The sequence below is a fragment of the Sitophilus oryzae genome, unplaced genomic scaffold (assembly GCF_002938485.1).
Source record: "Sitophilus oryzae breed Bouriz unplaced genomic scaffold, Soryzae_2.0 scaffold_1604_pilon_pilon, whole genome shotgun sequence".
Classification (NCBI taxonomy): Eukaryota; Metazoa; Arthropoda; class Insecta; order Coleoptera; family Curculionidae; genus Sitophilus; species Sitophilus oryzae.
Window position 1 is genome coordinate 1,308,049 of NW_022146286.1, and position 15,589 is coordinate 1,323,637.

A 15,589-nucleotide genomic window follows, 5' to 3' on the forward strand; every position below is an offset into this window, starting at 1 on the left:
ATTTAAATCAAAAAAAATATTTTTATTGAAACTTTATTATAAATCAAAAAATAACTGTAAAAGTTATAAAAATGTGTCCTAGAAAACTGTAAAACATTTCTATAACAGGTATAACAGATAATAAATCGAAAAATAATTGTAAATGTTATAAAACTATATAAAATTATCTATTCATGAATTTACTTGTTGGACCGATTTTTGAACTTATTTCGTCTGAATCCATTAGACCGCTAAACGCAGGGATTTATTTTAACATTTATGTAAAACTGACAAAAATTCCAATACATATCATTCGCAAAGTCTAGTGCAGAACTAGGTACTTCTAATATAGAGACTATCTTCGTCCCCGAGAATCTATAATCGTTCTCACACAGAAAATATGTTTTTATATTTTTTTTGAAACGGTTGTACGTTTCCAAGTTCCTACCGACATTTTGATCTGCAGTTAAGTTAGTAAATACCTTACACTTTGGCATTAGATAATACATACTAATTTCATTCTCGACTTAAGACTATTTCCGAACAATAGTGTATTGTTTTATTAAGAGTAAAAATTATACTTTTTTTGACGATTCTGTACCTTTGAAGGACCATCGTAAAGCTATTCCGACGTTACAGGGAAGCACAAAAAGTACATTTTTTCTCCGAATAGAACATACTATTTTTTTTAGCATTACAAATAATTTTTTAATCAATTTCAAACATTGCAAATAATATAAACAGTAATCGAGCAACAATTTGGACACTCGTTGAATTTGACACTTAATATCAGTTTAATAATATATTTTTGTACTTTTGTGCTTAGGCGTAACAGTGCTTTACTTTTCTGCTTAGGCGTTAAAATGACCAAAATTAATAATTTTGAGACGTTTGAAAAAAACGACGACTTTTTGGCGGAATATATTGGTGACCGATGAGGAAAAATAACACGCCACCTAGAATAATTGTTAATGTTATCGGTATCGGGGTATAGATTTAGCCATTTAGAACAGAACTTTAACTGGAAATAAGTCCTAGTCATTTGGAAATCTGATTTAAATATTGTTTTGAATTAAAATAAAAAAAAATGATTTAAATCAAAAAAATCTGATTTTTTTAATTTTTTTAAAAAAATCATGATTTTTTCCAACCCTGTTTTGTAGCTACGAAACAAAGCAGAATCGAACTCATGTTGATATGAAAAATAAATCTTATTTTTACATGAGGAATCTCCCCACGAGAGATGGCGCATATTTTTTGAAACACCCTGTATATACAGAAAAAACCATACCTAATGTCATCCTGCATTTCTTTATTTAAAATCGGGGTGTCATTATCATCAATTTCTATTTTTAAAAAATCTACCAGCTTAATATATAACTTCTTAGTTATAGATAAATTTTCGGTATTTCTGGAAACAATAAAAAATATTTAAAACACTGTGTATCAATTAGTTAAAGTTCAAATACATTTATATATACAGAAAAAAAGATACCTAAGGTCATGGTGCATTTCTGTATTTACAATCGGAGTGTCATCATCAAGTTCTATTTTTAAAAAATCTTCTGTTTTTACTTTATTAGTCACCGCTATACGTTCAGCATTTCTGAAATTAATAAATTACATTATTATTAGTAGTGGGAACTATCGAATGAATACTATCGAAACATTCGATAGTTGCAATTCATTCGAATAATTCGATAGTTAGTAAGAAAACATTCGTTGAAAACTTTTCGAATAAAAATTATCGAATAGATCCGTCATCTGCCTTGAAATATTGTATTCTAGTAATTCGGCAGCAAAAACCATTCATTTATAAAATTCATTCATTTATAAATTCATTTATTCGTCAGGATCGATTATAATAAAATATTAACTGAATTTTAATTGTCGCCCGGCGACGTAGGTTTCTTTCCGAGAAGCCCGACAGCGGTCGGTGGCAATGCTATGAAAGAAGGCGACATCTTTGATTTTTTGCGGAGTCAGATATAGATAAGGACACATTATTTTTTTTATTGAGGTGCTAGTATTTACACAGAAAATACATTATGAAGGGCGCTGTTGCCATATTTAGATATTAGTTGATATTAGCAAAGAATATTATTGTTTGGCTTTAGTTAGTTAGGGTTAGTATGTCTATATATTCTGCATTTTTTTAATTAATATTCTGTTGTTACACTGCAATAATACTTGTTATTTTGGATGTAGGAAAAGTTAGTAATGTTTTTAAGCAAAGACTGGTTTAATAAATAATAATAACAGTAATAATTTGTTATACCTATTAACAACAAAATTTAAAATAATTTAATATAAATATTTTTTTTAAGTAGTAGCAAAATATAAACAACAAATTAGATGTCAGAATTATTTGTATTAGATCCTATTTAAAAATAATATAGTCTCTAAATTTTTTGTGTGTGGCAACGTTGGTTTATTAAATAATAATAATTACAGAACTAATTTGTTATATTAACAACAAATTTTAAAATCATGAAATATAAACATTTATTAATTTTCTAAGCATGCAGTGTAATGGAAGGAAAATAGAAATAAAAAATTAGAAATCAAAATTATTTATATTAGGTGCTTTATATTACTATTTAAAAATTATATTTACTTTTACTGGCATTTACTTTAAAAAATAAATGAAATATTTCTTCGCAAAAAACTACATGTAAGAGAATTAGCATAAACAAAATACAAACATCGTTAACTTTTTTTTTTTAATTGGCACGTGTAAAACTTTCATTTTAATTTTCTCACCCCATAGTTTGAGTTCGATAACCATTTACTTAATCACATTACTTAAATATGATTAAGTTCAACTAATTCATATTATTAAAACATCTAAAATACAAATATGTATTTTTAAAATTAATTGGAAGTTCATCTCATCTCCCTTAAAAATTGCTACTTCTCAAAATTTTCCATTAAAAAATAGACCATATACCATATAAAATTAAATAATTGAAAGATCGGACTACGGGAAACCACACAAATTTTCGGAAAAATTTTGACCACCTGCACATGCACAAAATCGTCAATAAATAAAATTAAAAAATAACTACTATTTTAGTATTTTAACTATTTTAATAAACGCAAAAATAGTACAGTATTTATACGGCGAAGTTATAAAAATTTGGAAGAACTAATAATGCACTGACGCATACAAAAATCAAACGAATACTAAATTTCATTTATCAAAAGCATTCGATAGTCGTGGCTCAACGATAACCATTTAGTCGCACGGCGAGGTTGTCACATATGCTTTAGTATACAAATGAATGAATTATTTTATTCGAATAAAACCATTCGATAGTTGAAATCATTCATTCGTTAACCATTCGATAGTTCCCATCGCTAATTATTATCATTATATTGGCAAATATACATTTAAAGAAACCTACTTAAAGTCATCCAAATGTGGAGTGTAATCATCAATTTCCATTTTCAAAGAATCTAATATTACTTCATCGGTTGGAGATTCAGCAGTTCTGGAAACAATAAAAAATTAAAATGCCAAAATATGTGTCTGAACATTTCCGTTTCAAGGGCAATATTTCAAATAACTTTTTTGATAGCTGCAATTATTTTGAATAGTTTCAAACTTAGTCACCAAAGCCACTTCGTGATATTAAAAAACAACATCATAAAGTAATAATAGTTTTATTTCGCTCTCAAAAATTAACTAAGGCATATTATCATGTTGGCATGAGTCCAAAAAGAAAATGCTCAGGAGACATGGTTCTGATTGAAAAATAATGTTTTTGGAAAAGTTACTCACGAAATTATTGCACAGGGTGTTTTAAAGGTAAGGTAAAAAACAACCCTTCAATTAACCCTGTATAATAAGCCAAATACTGAAGTTTATAAAAAACTGAGTTTATGAAATTATACAGTTTGTTAAAAAATTCATGACAATCGGGCTAAAAGTAAAAAAAATATATCACTTTAAACTTGACGAAAAAATTCTGTGTTGCGTTTTTTTTGCATCTGAGTGTATATTTTACTATGAATTTAATATTATTTTACAGGGTGCTCCTTAATGACATGCTAATATTTAAGGGCGCGATTCCTGGACCTATTCTAAGAGAAAAACTTAGTATGAACATGTATGTTTGTATGTCCTAAACATCTTAATTTCTGAGATACAGAGTGGTAAGTTTTTCTAATTTTTTTTTTCATAATAACTCTGATTTTATTACAGATATCTTTATGACACTTGATATACATACGTCTTCTATGCATCAAAAGGTGGGTTCGAGTAGACGATCGGAGTAAACGGAGTATACTTATGCGCTTTTTTTTTGACAATCGGGCAGTACACTGCTGCGTTTTATTTGAAACTCTACGAGCGTTTGGAGTGTACTCGATCTGCACCATGTTAAGAAGAGGAGCACGGCGATTTTTTTTAATTTCCCGCCATATTTTAGTTTGTTTTTGAGTACTTACAATCTTGTGTATGTGTTTTGTGACTTACAAGTTCAATATGAGTTCAATCTTTGAAACAGTTATGCTATGTAGACTATGTAGAAAATGAAGTATAGAGAAAACCTAAAACCCACTTTCTACCGTTTAGTCAATATTATTTGTTGTGTGAGTTTATACATACTTATAAGGCAAATTGTGATCTGTGACAAAACAAACTTTGAAATGTTTCAAAATAAGTTGTCTGGTGTAGAGGAGGAATTTGCCACATGTGGTGAATGTGGTGTAGAAGGTCCCCTTGGGGAAATACAAACACATTTTCTCCAACACTTCGATATTGTAGAAAATGAAACAGAGAATCATAGTCAGTATTATTTACATATTAGCAAGTAGTAGATAATTCATAATTATTTTTAATTTGTAACCTTTCTTTAGATATTAATGCAACACAAGAGCAAAGACAAGAGTCTAAAAATAAGGATGATGGCCACCGAGCACTGTTTTATTATTAGTAAGATTAATTGAAAACAGTTATGGCTCGTTTGACAATACAATGAAACAAATTGTGTGGCAGAAAATTGCCTTACAATTGTCTAACCATACGAAGAAGAGTTTCACGGCCGAACAACTAGACACGAAGTGGAAGGGTTTAAAAAGTACATATAAAAAAATTAAATATCATAACAACCAAACAGGGGCAAGTAGAAAGACATGGCAGTTTTTTAATGTTATGGATTCTTTTTTGAGTACGAAACCTGAATATAAGGCACCTGCTACATGTAGCTCGACAGCAGGTTTAACAGTCAGTAAAGAAATTGAAGATACCAGCAATACCAGTTATACCACAGATAACGTATTATCTGTGATTATACTTTACCACTTTCAGCTTTAAGTTTATTGTAGGTCCATCAACTTCAAATTCTGATGCTGTCACGAAAAGGAGAAGAACTGAAAATTCAGTTGAAAATCGTCACAAGGACAAAATGCGTTGACTAGATAGATTTCTCGACTTGTAACAGGCGGCTGTAGAGCACCAGATAGGTAAAAAAAATACATGACAGTAGTGAAGAATCTAATTAGAAATTTAAGAATTCAAAATGTTCAGTTAGAATTAGTGTTGTTTAAGTAAAATTGTTACTTCCTAATTATTTTATAATAGAAAATGTTTAGTAATTAAAACTATATATATATATATATATATATATATATATATATATATATATATATATATATATATATATATATATATATATATATATATATATATATATATATATATATATATATATATATATATATATATATATATATATATATATAACAATTAAATATTTTATTATCGACTGAAATCACCTTCTCATATACAAATAATTAGCTATATTATTACGTTTCTCAATTGCTCTTCTTTCTTGTCTCTCTTCCATTACCATATTTCCTGGTTGAAGTATCATTTCTTCTTGAACTATTCTTCTTAAGCTAATGTCCAACATGTCTTTTGAATCAATACATGTATTATGAACTAAGTATTATTTGTGGTATAATTTCAGGTTTTCGAGCCTCCATTAATTTTAATCGTCTAAATCTTCCTTTAAGTAGTGCAAAAGCATGCTCAATTGTAACTCTAGCTTTTGCAAAAACTTTATTATAATTTTTCTGAATGTCAGTTAAATAACCATTGTCCTTAAATGGAACTAATAAATTATGCCTTAAAGGATAAGCTGAATCTCCAGCAAAATGTTCATCCTCTAATATTTGTAAACTGCTTAATGCAGTTGCAAAGTCAGATCTACGTAAAACTCTGGCATCATGCATTGAACCCACTTCACCTGCATAGCAATCCAAAAACTTTTTTCTGTAGTCACATACACCTTGTAGGACAACTGAATAGTAACTTTTTCTATTCATGTATGATGCCGGATACCTTCCTGGAGCCTTCAGTGGAATGTGACTCCATCAATAATTCATATTATTCCTGAAGTTAAAAATGCATTGTTAATTTAGTCATTTTATATGTAATAAACATCTATAAATCATTTGGAAAACTAATATTGGAATAATTCTGTTTAAATAAAATAGTCAACCTTATGATAAATAATTGAAAAAATAACTTAGATAACTTAGCCTACCTGGAAAACCTGTCTTTTCTCTAAAAAGGTTGGCATTATTTCTAAGTTGCTCAATATTGATGCATATTATTTTCTTCGTTTGATTTAGGGCGAGCAGATCCTTGCAGTTTTGTTCACACAATTCCATGCAGTGGATTTGCTCACCCCAAATCTTTCTGAGACACCTCTAAAAATTAACCAATATATGTTAGATGTCCATTATATAACATCATTAAACCTTTATTATTTACCAACCTAAAACTCTCAATATTTGCTAAATACCATAAGGAAATATACAGTTGTTTTTCTAATGGGAGTTCAGGATTTCCTGATATTCTGTCTCTTTGAACGACGCTATTCAATTCTTGCATTAATACTTTAAATGTTGAACGGGTCATTCGAAAATGTTCTTGAAACTGTTTATCCTTTACTTTTGAAAGAGTTATTTCAGCATAATTCTCAATTTTTGGTATTTTTTTCCCTATCATTTTCCTCATCACTGTCAAAAATAAACAGTTCGGCCACTATCCTTATCTCCATATTATTCATTTTGATGCCTATATGAAAATGGTGTTTTGTATTGTCAGTATTTACAGCATATAGTATACAGTTGATTTAGAAAGCTGAGACATTTATTTACAAGCCAAAAAAAAACGCGGTTATTGAGGTTATGTCTACATGTTCATGGCAGATCACGTGACTACGCTCCTCCTGTGCGTTCGTTTTGAAGACGTTTTCCGTGATGATCCTTTCATACTCTATTCTTACTCTACTTGCTCCACCGATCGTCTACTCGAACGCACCTAAAATACCTTTTTTGGTGCCACAAAGAATTTTATTTATTTCAACAAGTGCCGTCCATTATTTCATAAAATTAGAAAATTTTACCAACTTGTATCTAAAAAGTTAAGATGTTTAGAACATATGTATATTCATATAAAGTTTTTTTTTTCTTAGAATAGGTCCAAGAATCCCCTCCTTAAATATTACCATGTCATTAAGGAGCACCCTGTATATTGAACTTTCATATATAAAAAAATAAAATTGTTTTATTTATTGGGTTTTCACCTATCGGACAATAAAAGCATTATTATTATTATGTGAAAGATGCAGTGCGCACTAGCGAACATCTGTCGCTCTTTCTGTGCCAAGTAAACTTACATATGTGGTGTGTGTGTGTTTAAACTTTAATATTATATTTATTTATAAGATATTAATTCATTAATATCAATATTTCTTATATTAATAATTAATTTACCTGGAATCAACGTGCCCATGTTTGAGGTGAAGTAGTAAGCCGCGTTTTGTCTTATATTTGTTGTTACACTGCGCACAGATAAACATCTCTCGTTCTTCCGGTGCCATGTGAACTCTCTTGTGGTAGTGCAGACTTACCCTGTGTCCAGTTTGAAAGCTACATATGGCACATCTATAGACCTTTTTCTGCTTCGACCTAATCAAATATATTTTTTTTTTAATATCACAGCTTTGTAACTCTACAGTAGAATGTAGAATGTTTAGGAGGGGGCTTAATCACCGCTACCTTACAGATCTATTGTGCGTTCCCCTTTCTTTAGTGATAGCGGGTTATAACCCTAGATCATGTTATATATTTACGTGGATAAATCAACGCCATAAGTTTAGCACTTGAATAAAAAGATTAAGGAAGGAGCATATCAAAGATCTTAGATCCACCGCGAAGGGACTCAAATATGGCCGACTTAAATTCCGGTTTATCAGTATTTAAAAAGTGTAAAACTATGATGTAGGGTAGACGTGGGGTAGACTCAATAATTTTGTTGTTTTATTTTAAGTTGTGAATAAATGTTGGTTGTTATTAAAATTGTTATAAAAATATAAAATTCTATTCTTAATTCAATTTTCATTGCTTTCAAACTATAATATTAGACTTTGTTGTACTTTGTGAATTTATAAATGTTTTTTTAGAATAAAAGTGCATTATATTAATTCAAATTATATTACATATACACCAAAGAATATACCTAGCTTGAAAAAGAATGGACTCTGCCATAATGAAAAATGGTCCTACAGAAGTACGGGCTTTTTAAATGAGCGTATCATAGATAAATGAAACACGTTTAGATTGGAAAGTGCCCATAAGGACAATGTAAACACTATTTGGCGCTATTCTTGCAACGGTCGCGACCCAAAACTTTTGAAAATTTCGGAGCGGTTCGGCTGTTTCCGGAATTATATCGCCAAATATTGTTTATTCAAATTTATAATTATTTTCGTTTAATTTTATAAATAAAATACAGTGTGTTGCATACAAGAAACTTTATTTTATATAAGAACACATGTATGAAATACCTATGAAACATTGGAAACCGACGTTATGCCATGATCCACGAAGGTTTTTGCAGTTCACAGTTCACAGCACAGCTTTTTAAGTTTTTAATGCCAATTTTTCACAATTATTACCGGTTGGAGTAAATAAAACTTAAAATAAACTCACAAGATAGCAATAATTACTTTGAAAATGGACGCTATAAACACTTTTCGGAATTTCTCTAATGAGAGCGGTTTAGATTTTGAAAGATTATTATGATCATATTATGATTTTTGAAGATTCTGACTTTGACAAGAGAAAATTATTTCTGTTTTTGTTTGCCGTTGTTCTTAGCGACCTAAACAGCGACTGCTATAGCAGCGCCAGATCGCGTATAACGGTCGCGACCCAAAATAATTTCGCGACCTAAAATTTTTACGGGCTTTCCAATCTAAACTTGTTGCATTTATCTATGGAGCGTATTTATTGAATTTTACTCTAAAATATATAATTAAATTGGATTATTAAATCTTATTTTTTACACAAATTCAACAATACTAATAACAAGTATCGTTGTGATGTGTAAAAAATAAGATTTAACAGTATAATTTATACAATAATTATTAAATAAAATTAAAGCCAAACATGTGAAATATTATTTATTATTTAAAGTTTTTATTTATAAGTCAAATATTTAAACATCGTTTATTATAATAAAACAAGACCAACGTAAAACGCCCAAAGTTTTGTAAATGGAGTAACTATAAATAGGTACTTAAATGATGGCAAAAATAGAAGACTTACATTACATTTTTAGGGCCACAAACAAAAGGAATTGTCTAATTAAAACACATATATAACAAATTATAGTTTGAAAAACGTTTTGATAATCATTTGATAATATTATGATTGGCGCTATGACAACGATAATATTTTTTGAGAATTTGACAATAGTATGACAATGGCCGTTGGAAACTATGGAAACTACAAAAAATTCTGATTTAACGCCATCTGGCAATAACGAGTAGCAACTTCTTAACCTAAAAATTAATTGCACTACCACCTAGCGCCTGAGGCTGTAACTATTTTATTTGAAATTTCCATGGAAACGGTGGAACCGCTTTTGCTATTTCACTTTCCCGCCCCTGATATACACATTTAAAATTAAAATATTATGACATATATGTCAGTTGCCGTTTAAAATGTCATCTTGATAACAAAAAGTTAGTTATTGTCAGTTAAAATCATGTTAAAACATTAAAATTCACAAGTTATAATTAGATATTTTATATTATTTCAAAAACAAAAACATAATGGTACCTACAGCTTAATGTTGATATGCAGGTCCAAAACAAAAAGTTCTGTTATATTTTTCAGTTTTCGTTGTCAGCCGCGGAGGTTTCAGTGATTTTAGTGTTGTCGGATATTTTTAGTTGTGAAATAGAAATATTGCGTTTGGATTGCAAAGCTAAAAGTGGAAGTTTTATTGAAATGTAAGTAAGCGTTTGTCCATTTTATATTTTACTTTTTTCATACCATAGACAAACAAATAAAAAGAGACTGGCAAATTAAATGGCAAAGAGAGGGACAACGTTCCCGTAGCGCAACTCAGAACGCAAAATTTCGTTCTATTTATGTTGATCTGCGCATTGCGTCTATTGGTTTGGTTGGTCATACCATAGACAAACAAATAAAAAGAGACTGGCAAATTAAATGGCAAAGAGAGGGACAACGTTCCCGTAGCGCAACTCAGAACGCAAAATTTCGTTCTATTTATGTTGATCTGCGCATTGCGTCTATTGGGCCCACTATCGTATTCTAATATAACAAGAGAGAAAGAAGCAGCCATATAAAACATAATTTCTAAATAGAAATTAGAACATTCGCCTTTCGTTTTCGTCATCATGACAACCAAGATGACAACATCATGACAATTCGTCATGTTTGTTAATTTTTCTTTTGGTGATTTACCTTTTTTTCTAAACTCTCCATTTTATTGACTTATGAATATGGATAGGGAGCAAATCCCTTATAATTTTAGGTTATACTATTTGTTATTTTATTTGCTGCAGGAGCCAGTATCATCTATTTTTTATATGTATTGGTGTCCCCTTTCTCTGATAGATATGTTAAAGACACCAGGTAAAATAAAAGTAAGTAGTTATATTTATCATCTTATTAAGAAAAAAGTAGAAGTAGTAGTGTCAAAAATATTTCGAACCTCTCTTAACATAACAAATTAATACAATTAATTTTTTTCATTTTTTGGGTAGGTAGTTTATAGCTGGTTTATAGTAACCAGAAACTTTATTAATATAGCTATTTTACTTTTGTTTTAGGATTAAAACTGAACTTGAAAATGGTTCAGGATCATGATTCTTATAAAGTCTTCTTTGCTTGGATATTCACTTTGTTATTGCAATTAGGCAGTTTTTTCGAAAATGAGATTTTTAATGCCCTTTAAAAAAATTGGCCGATCGTTTCCTGCAACAGTCAGTTCTTCTTCATTTAAAATTGGTAGGTGGTTGGAATAAACACTGTTATTTTTTGTTATTATATTATAAAAAGTTTATTTATTTTTATGTATAAATAAATATGTTAATAAAACAGTACAATTTTTGCTTTTTTATAATTTCCCTTATAGTAGTATTCTTTCGTTCTGAAAGAAACTGCAAATTTTCACTTACACTGATTTATTCCCTACACCACTTCCCTTTACGTGGTATAGTGAATAAATCAGTTTAAGTGAAAATTTTCAGTTTCAGAATGAAAGAATACTACTAATAATGGCTAATTTAAATTTTCCGCCAGCCAGAATGTGCGATAATGTCTTACGATACGTTTTATACGTATCTCTTTCTTTTTCATATAAAGCACACATAATAAAGAAAGATAGCAATAAAGACGTACGTCCTGCCATGGTCCTGCTAATTGGTTTCAAAATTGTTATTCTGAGTTGCGCTACGGGAACGTGGTCCCACTCTTTACCATGGGATTTGTCAGTCTCTTTTTATTTGTTTGTCTATGTTTCATACCTACGACAAATATGCATATATTGAAATTTTATAATTCGTTTTATTTAAAAAATGTTAGAAAAGAAAACAAGCCTGTAATCCTGTAATTGACAATTGTTATGTAATGTATTCCATTTAAATGCAATATATTACTTTACAATTAAAAAAATGTATATTTAAAAAATATATTAAAAATATATACAGGCAAATAATTGAAATTTTTAGTATGCGGACAAACACGAGAGGCCCTTTATTATTTACTTTCATTTCTTAACATGACAGATGAAGTTCTAAAGGGGGATGTTTTGTGCATAGAATTTTTTTTAAAGACCGCTTTTATATAGCCAAGGATGCAAGTGTGTTTAGCGAGAATTTATTTTAAGTTTGTGCAATTATATTTCTATTTTTTTTCGTTGGACTTCCTAAATACTAGTAAAAATTACTAGAAAGTGTTGGGTGTGTGGAAGTTATAATATACAGGTCCCCGAATTATCTTTTCATAGGCAAGTAAAGTATTCAGTTGTTCTTTTATTTATATTAAACCACATGGATACTTTCTGGTTAGATTTCCTAAGAATATTGATATTCGTATGAAGTGGCTAAATGTATTTTTTATATAATTTAATTTTTGTGACAGTAAACATTCAATTTATTGTTCAAATATATGCATTTTAGAAATTAAATTTTCAAAATTAATGTTCAAATTTGCGCGTGGATGCTACGTTCTCGACAAGGATAGATAGAGTAGAAGCACCACGTGGGCAAGAAAAAAGAAGATAAATAAAAGTAGTTGATAGGTTTGCGACAGTTTCCACAGTGATTTACTTATCCACGTAAGTATAGGCAAAGAGTAGATAAGACAAGAGACGACAGTGAACAAAGAAGTCGAATTTCGCGAGAGAGACGCAGATATATTAAAATTTAAAGGTCCCATCAAGTCCCATTTTGTCTGTTGCCAAGTATATTTCTTTGAAAAATAAATAAGATTTTCTGAAAATAAATTAATATTATAAGCAGGATATAAGTAACGTATGTTAATACTGAAATGTAAATTTTAGTTTAGGTTGGTTTAGGTTCTTTTTCGCAATATACTGATAATATCAAAGAAACAAAATGACTAATTAGTTGACCGATTTCAAAGATAAACAGATAAAATCTCAAAATCTGACAACGGCGTATTTTATCTAATCTAACAAGAATCTAACCTATGATTTTAGGACGCTAATCAGCTGTGCTAATCAGGCTTAAACATAAACAAATCTGATTAGTTGTTTTCTTGCATTTTTGCCTTTTTAAAGTGTGTTTTCAGAGTTTTTCGATATATTATCGTTTTGAGAGTTTTTAAGGTTTAATTTTAGTATCGTTTTTGTTGCGTACTAATTTGGAAATATTGTTAAATATGAATACTGAACAGGACACGAGTAGCAGGAAAAGACGAGATGGTGGCAATGTGTTTGCTTATAAAGACTGCAAAAATAGGTTTTACTCTTCGACAAACATAATATTTCACTCTTTTCCAAAGGATCCTGAAAAGTATTTTTATAGAAATATACTATATAATTATGTTATTAAACTAAATGTAATCCATAGATCGAAGACATGGTTAGAAGCTTGCAATACATTTAAAAAAACTCTATTTTTTTGTACATAAACTCCACACTGTGATTTTACACTTGTTCAAGTCCATATGTAAAAAAAAAATACACGTAAATAAAACATTTCTTACAAATCGACTTGGTCACTTTATCTTGTTTACCAACGATATACAAAATATTGCTTTTATTATCTTTATTCCCCGACAAATATGTTTCTAATTATAATTTATTTTATATAATATTTAGAAAATTCATTTTTTTTTCGTTTCTATTTATTTCTTTACCCATACAGTAACTATTTATAATCTATACAGGCAAGTTTTAATAATAGTCTATTTCAAATTTCCCGCGAAAAAATTACGAAAATTTAAAGGGACAAGCGAGACGAGGTCACTCTCCCCACCACTCAAACATGAAAGGTACCGCGCGAACTGTCGTCTCTTGTCTTATCTACTCTTTGGTATAGGTATATGATCTAGAGTTATCACTCATAACTCTACAGTATGTCCCCGGATTGTCTTTACCAGAGGAAAAACTTTGTTATTATTGACATGTTAACAATAATGCATGCTTCATAACAATTTTTGCTTGGTCTAAAATGGTTAATCCCGTTTGTTTTTACTTTTCTAAATTTCCATACCATTTTAGAGAAAATTAAAAGAAAACATGAAAATATGGTTGACCTAAGTCCTAGAAATCAAAAGGCTTTTCTATGGTAATATAATTTCGATTTTTTTCCAAAACTATTATCACTCTTTCCGTAGCATTCAATTAAATAAATTTTGTGCTTTAAAACAGCAAAAAATATGACGTTAATTAAAATTGTATTAATAACACTCTACCAAAGAATGAAAACGAAATTATATTACCATAGAAACGCGTTTTGATTCTCAGGACAAAAATTCGACTATATTTTCATGTTTTTTTTTAATTTTCTGTAAAACGGTATGGAAATTTGGAAAAGTATAAACGGGATTAACCATTTTACAACAAGCAAATTTTTTTATAAAGAATGCTTTTTTCTAATGTCAATAACAAAAAAGTTTTTCCTCTTGTAAAGATAATTCGGGGACATACTGTATAAAACCGGATTCCTCCGGAATATTAACAATTAATTTACTTGGAATCAATATGGCAAATATTGATGTGATCTTCTAAACTCCCCTGTAACATATATTTCCGGTCACACTGCGCACAAGCAAACACACGTCGTTCTTCCGGTGCCAAGTGAATTTTCTGGTGTTTCCTAAGACTTGATTTATGTCTTGTTTGAAAGCCACACATGGCACATTTATGGACTTCTTTCTGCGATTCCCTCAATTCTTTCGCCCTAGTAAAATAGTTTTTAAATATTACAGTCTTTTTTGTCACTCGATAAAACAGGGTCCGGCAAATATACCGTATGATCGAATAAAAACGGCGTCAACGATGGCTATGCAATGAAGATCGCTGTCATTTTATATGTAAAATTATATGGGAAATGTCATCGATCGTCATTTCCAAGCCAACTGGACGCCGTTTTTTTCGATCATACGGTATAACCGCAATAATCACAGACGCACTGATAAACCTCTTTTGAAAATTTAAAGTAGTGAATAAAAATATATGTGGATAAACGCAATTTTATTAATTTGCCTTTATCGAAATCTAATAACAACCTTTAAAAAAATTTAATATCATTCACTTGCGAAAGTTTTAAATAAGTATTATACTCATTGATTCCTCTTCAAAATATACGAAAAAAGTCCCTATAAACATGGGTATGGAAATGCATAGTTTTAGAGTTACAGGATGTTAAAACTTTTTAAAATTAGATTTTTTGTAATCATCTTAAATACCATTATTTTTTTATTTGAAATTGTTGTAGGTTGGACTATTAGTAATAATAACTAATAGTAATAATATTTAATAATAAATTAGGTAAAATATATAATTTATTAATTTTATTTTTATTTTAATTTTATTAATTGTGATTAATAAGATTGCGTTTATCTCATCAAGGAGGCCGAATTCAATAAAATACCAACAAATAACTATTAATTGACAATAAACGGCCTACACAATTTTTTATATCAAAAAGAAGTCAGTGGCGCACGTTTTTTTTTGAAAAATATTCCAGTGATAACCCATATACACGTCCCTGATGAATTTATCGACACTTTTTTAGCATTAAAATAT

At 29.4% G+C, this 15,589-nt stretch overlaps 1 protein-coding gene and 1 long non-coding RNA gene across 3 annotated transcripts in view; one reads left to right on the forward strand and one right to left on the reverse strand.

The window, feature by feature from the left end:
- The window catches only part of LOC115880001 (zinc finger protein 354B-like), a 41,227-nt gene that overhangs the window by 2,862 nt on the left and 22,776 nt on the right, over positions 1-15,589 (reverse strand). For both annotated transcript variants that reach the window (XM_030897096.1, XM_030897095.1), the window contains 5 exons: positions 14,532-14,741; positions 7,771-7,965; positions 3,387-3,473; positions 1,475-1,585; positions 1,271-1,390 (listed from right to left, as the gene is read on the reverse strand). In XM_030897096.1, the coding sequence (XP_030752956.1) occupies positions 1,271-1,390; positions 1,475-1,585; positions 3,387-3,473; positions 7,771-7,965; positions 14,532-14,741 (723 nt within the window). The remainder of the gene's footprint in view (positions 1-1,270; positions 1,391-1,474; positions 1,586-3,386; positions 3,474-7,770; positions 7,966-14,531; positions 14,742-15,589) is intronic.
- Positions 3,480-5,573, forward strand: LOC115880004. The gene is made up of 4 exons (XR_004049786.1): positions 3,480-3,790; positions 4,014-4,137; positions 4,187-5,260; positions 5,311-5,573. It is a non-coding gene; the product is annotated as an uncharacterized LOC115880004 (long non-coding RNA).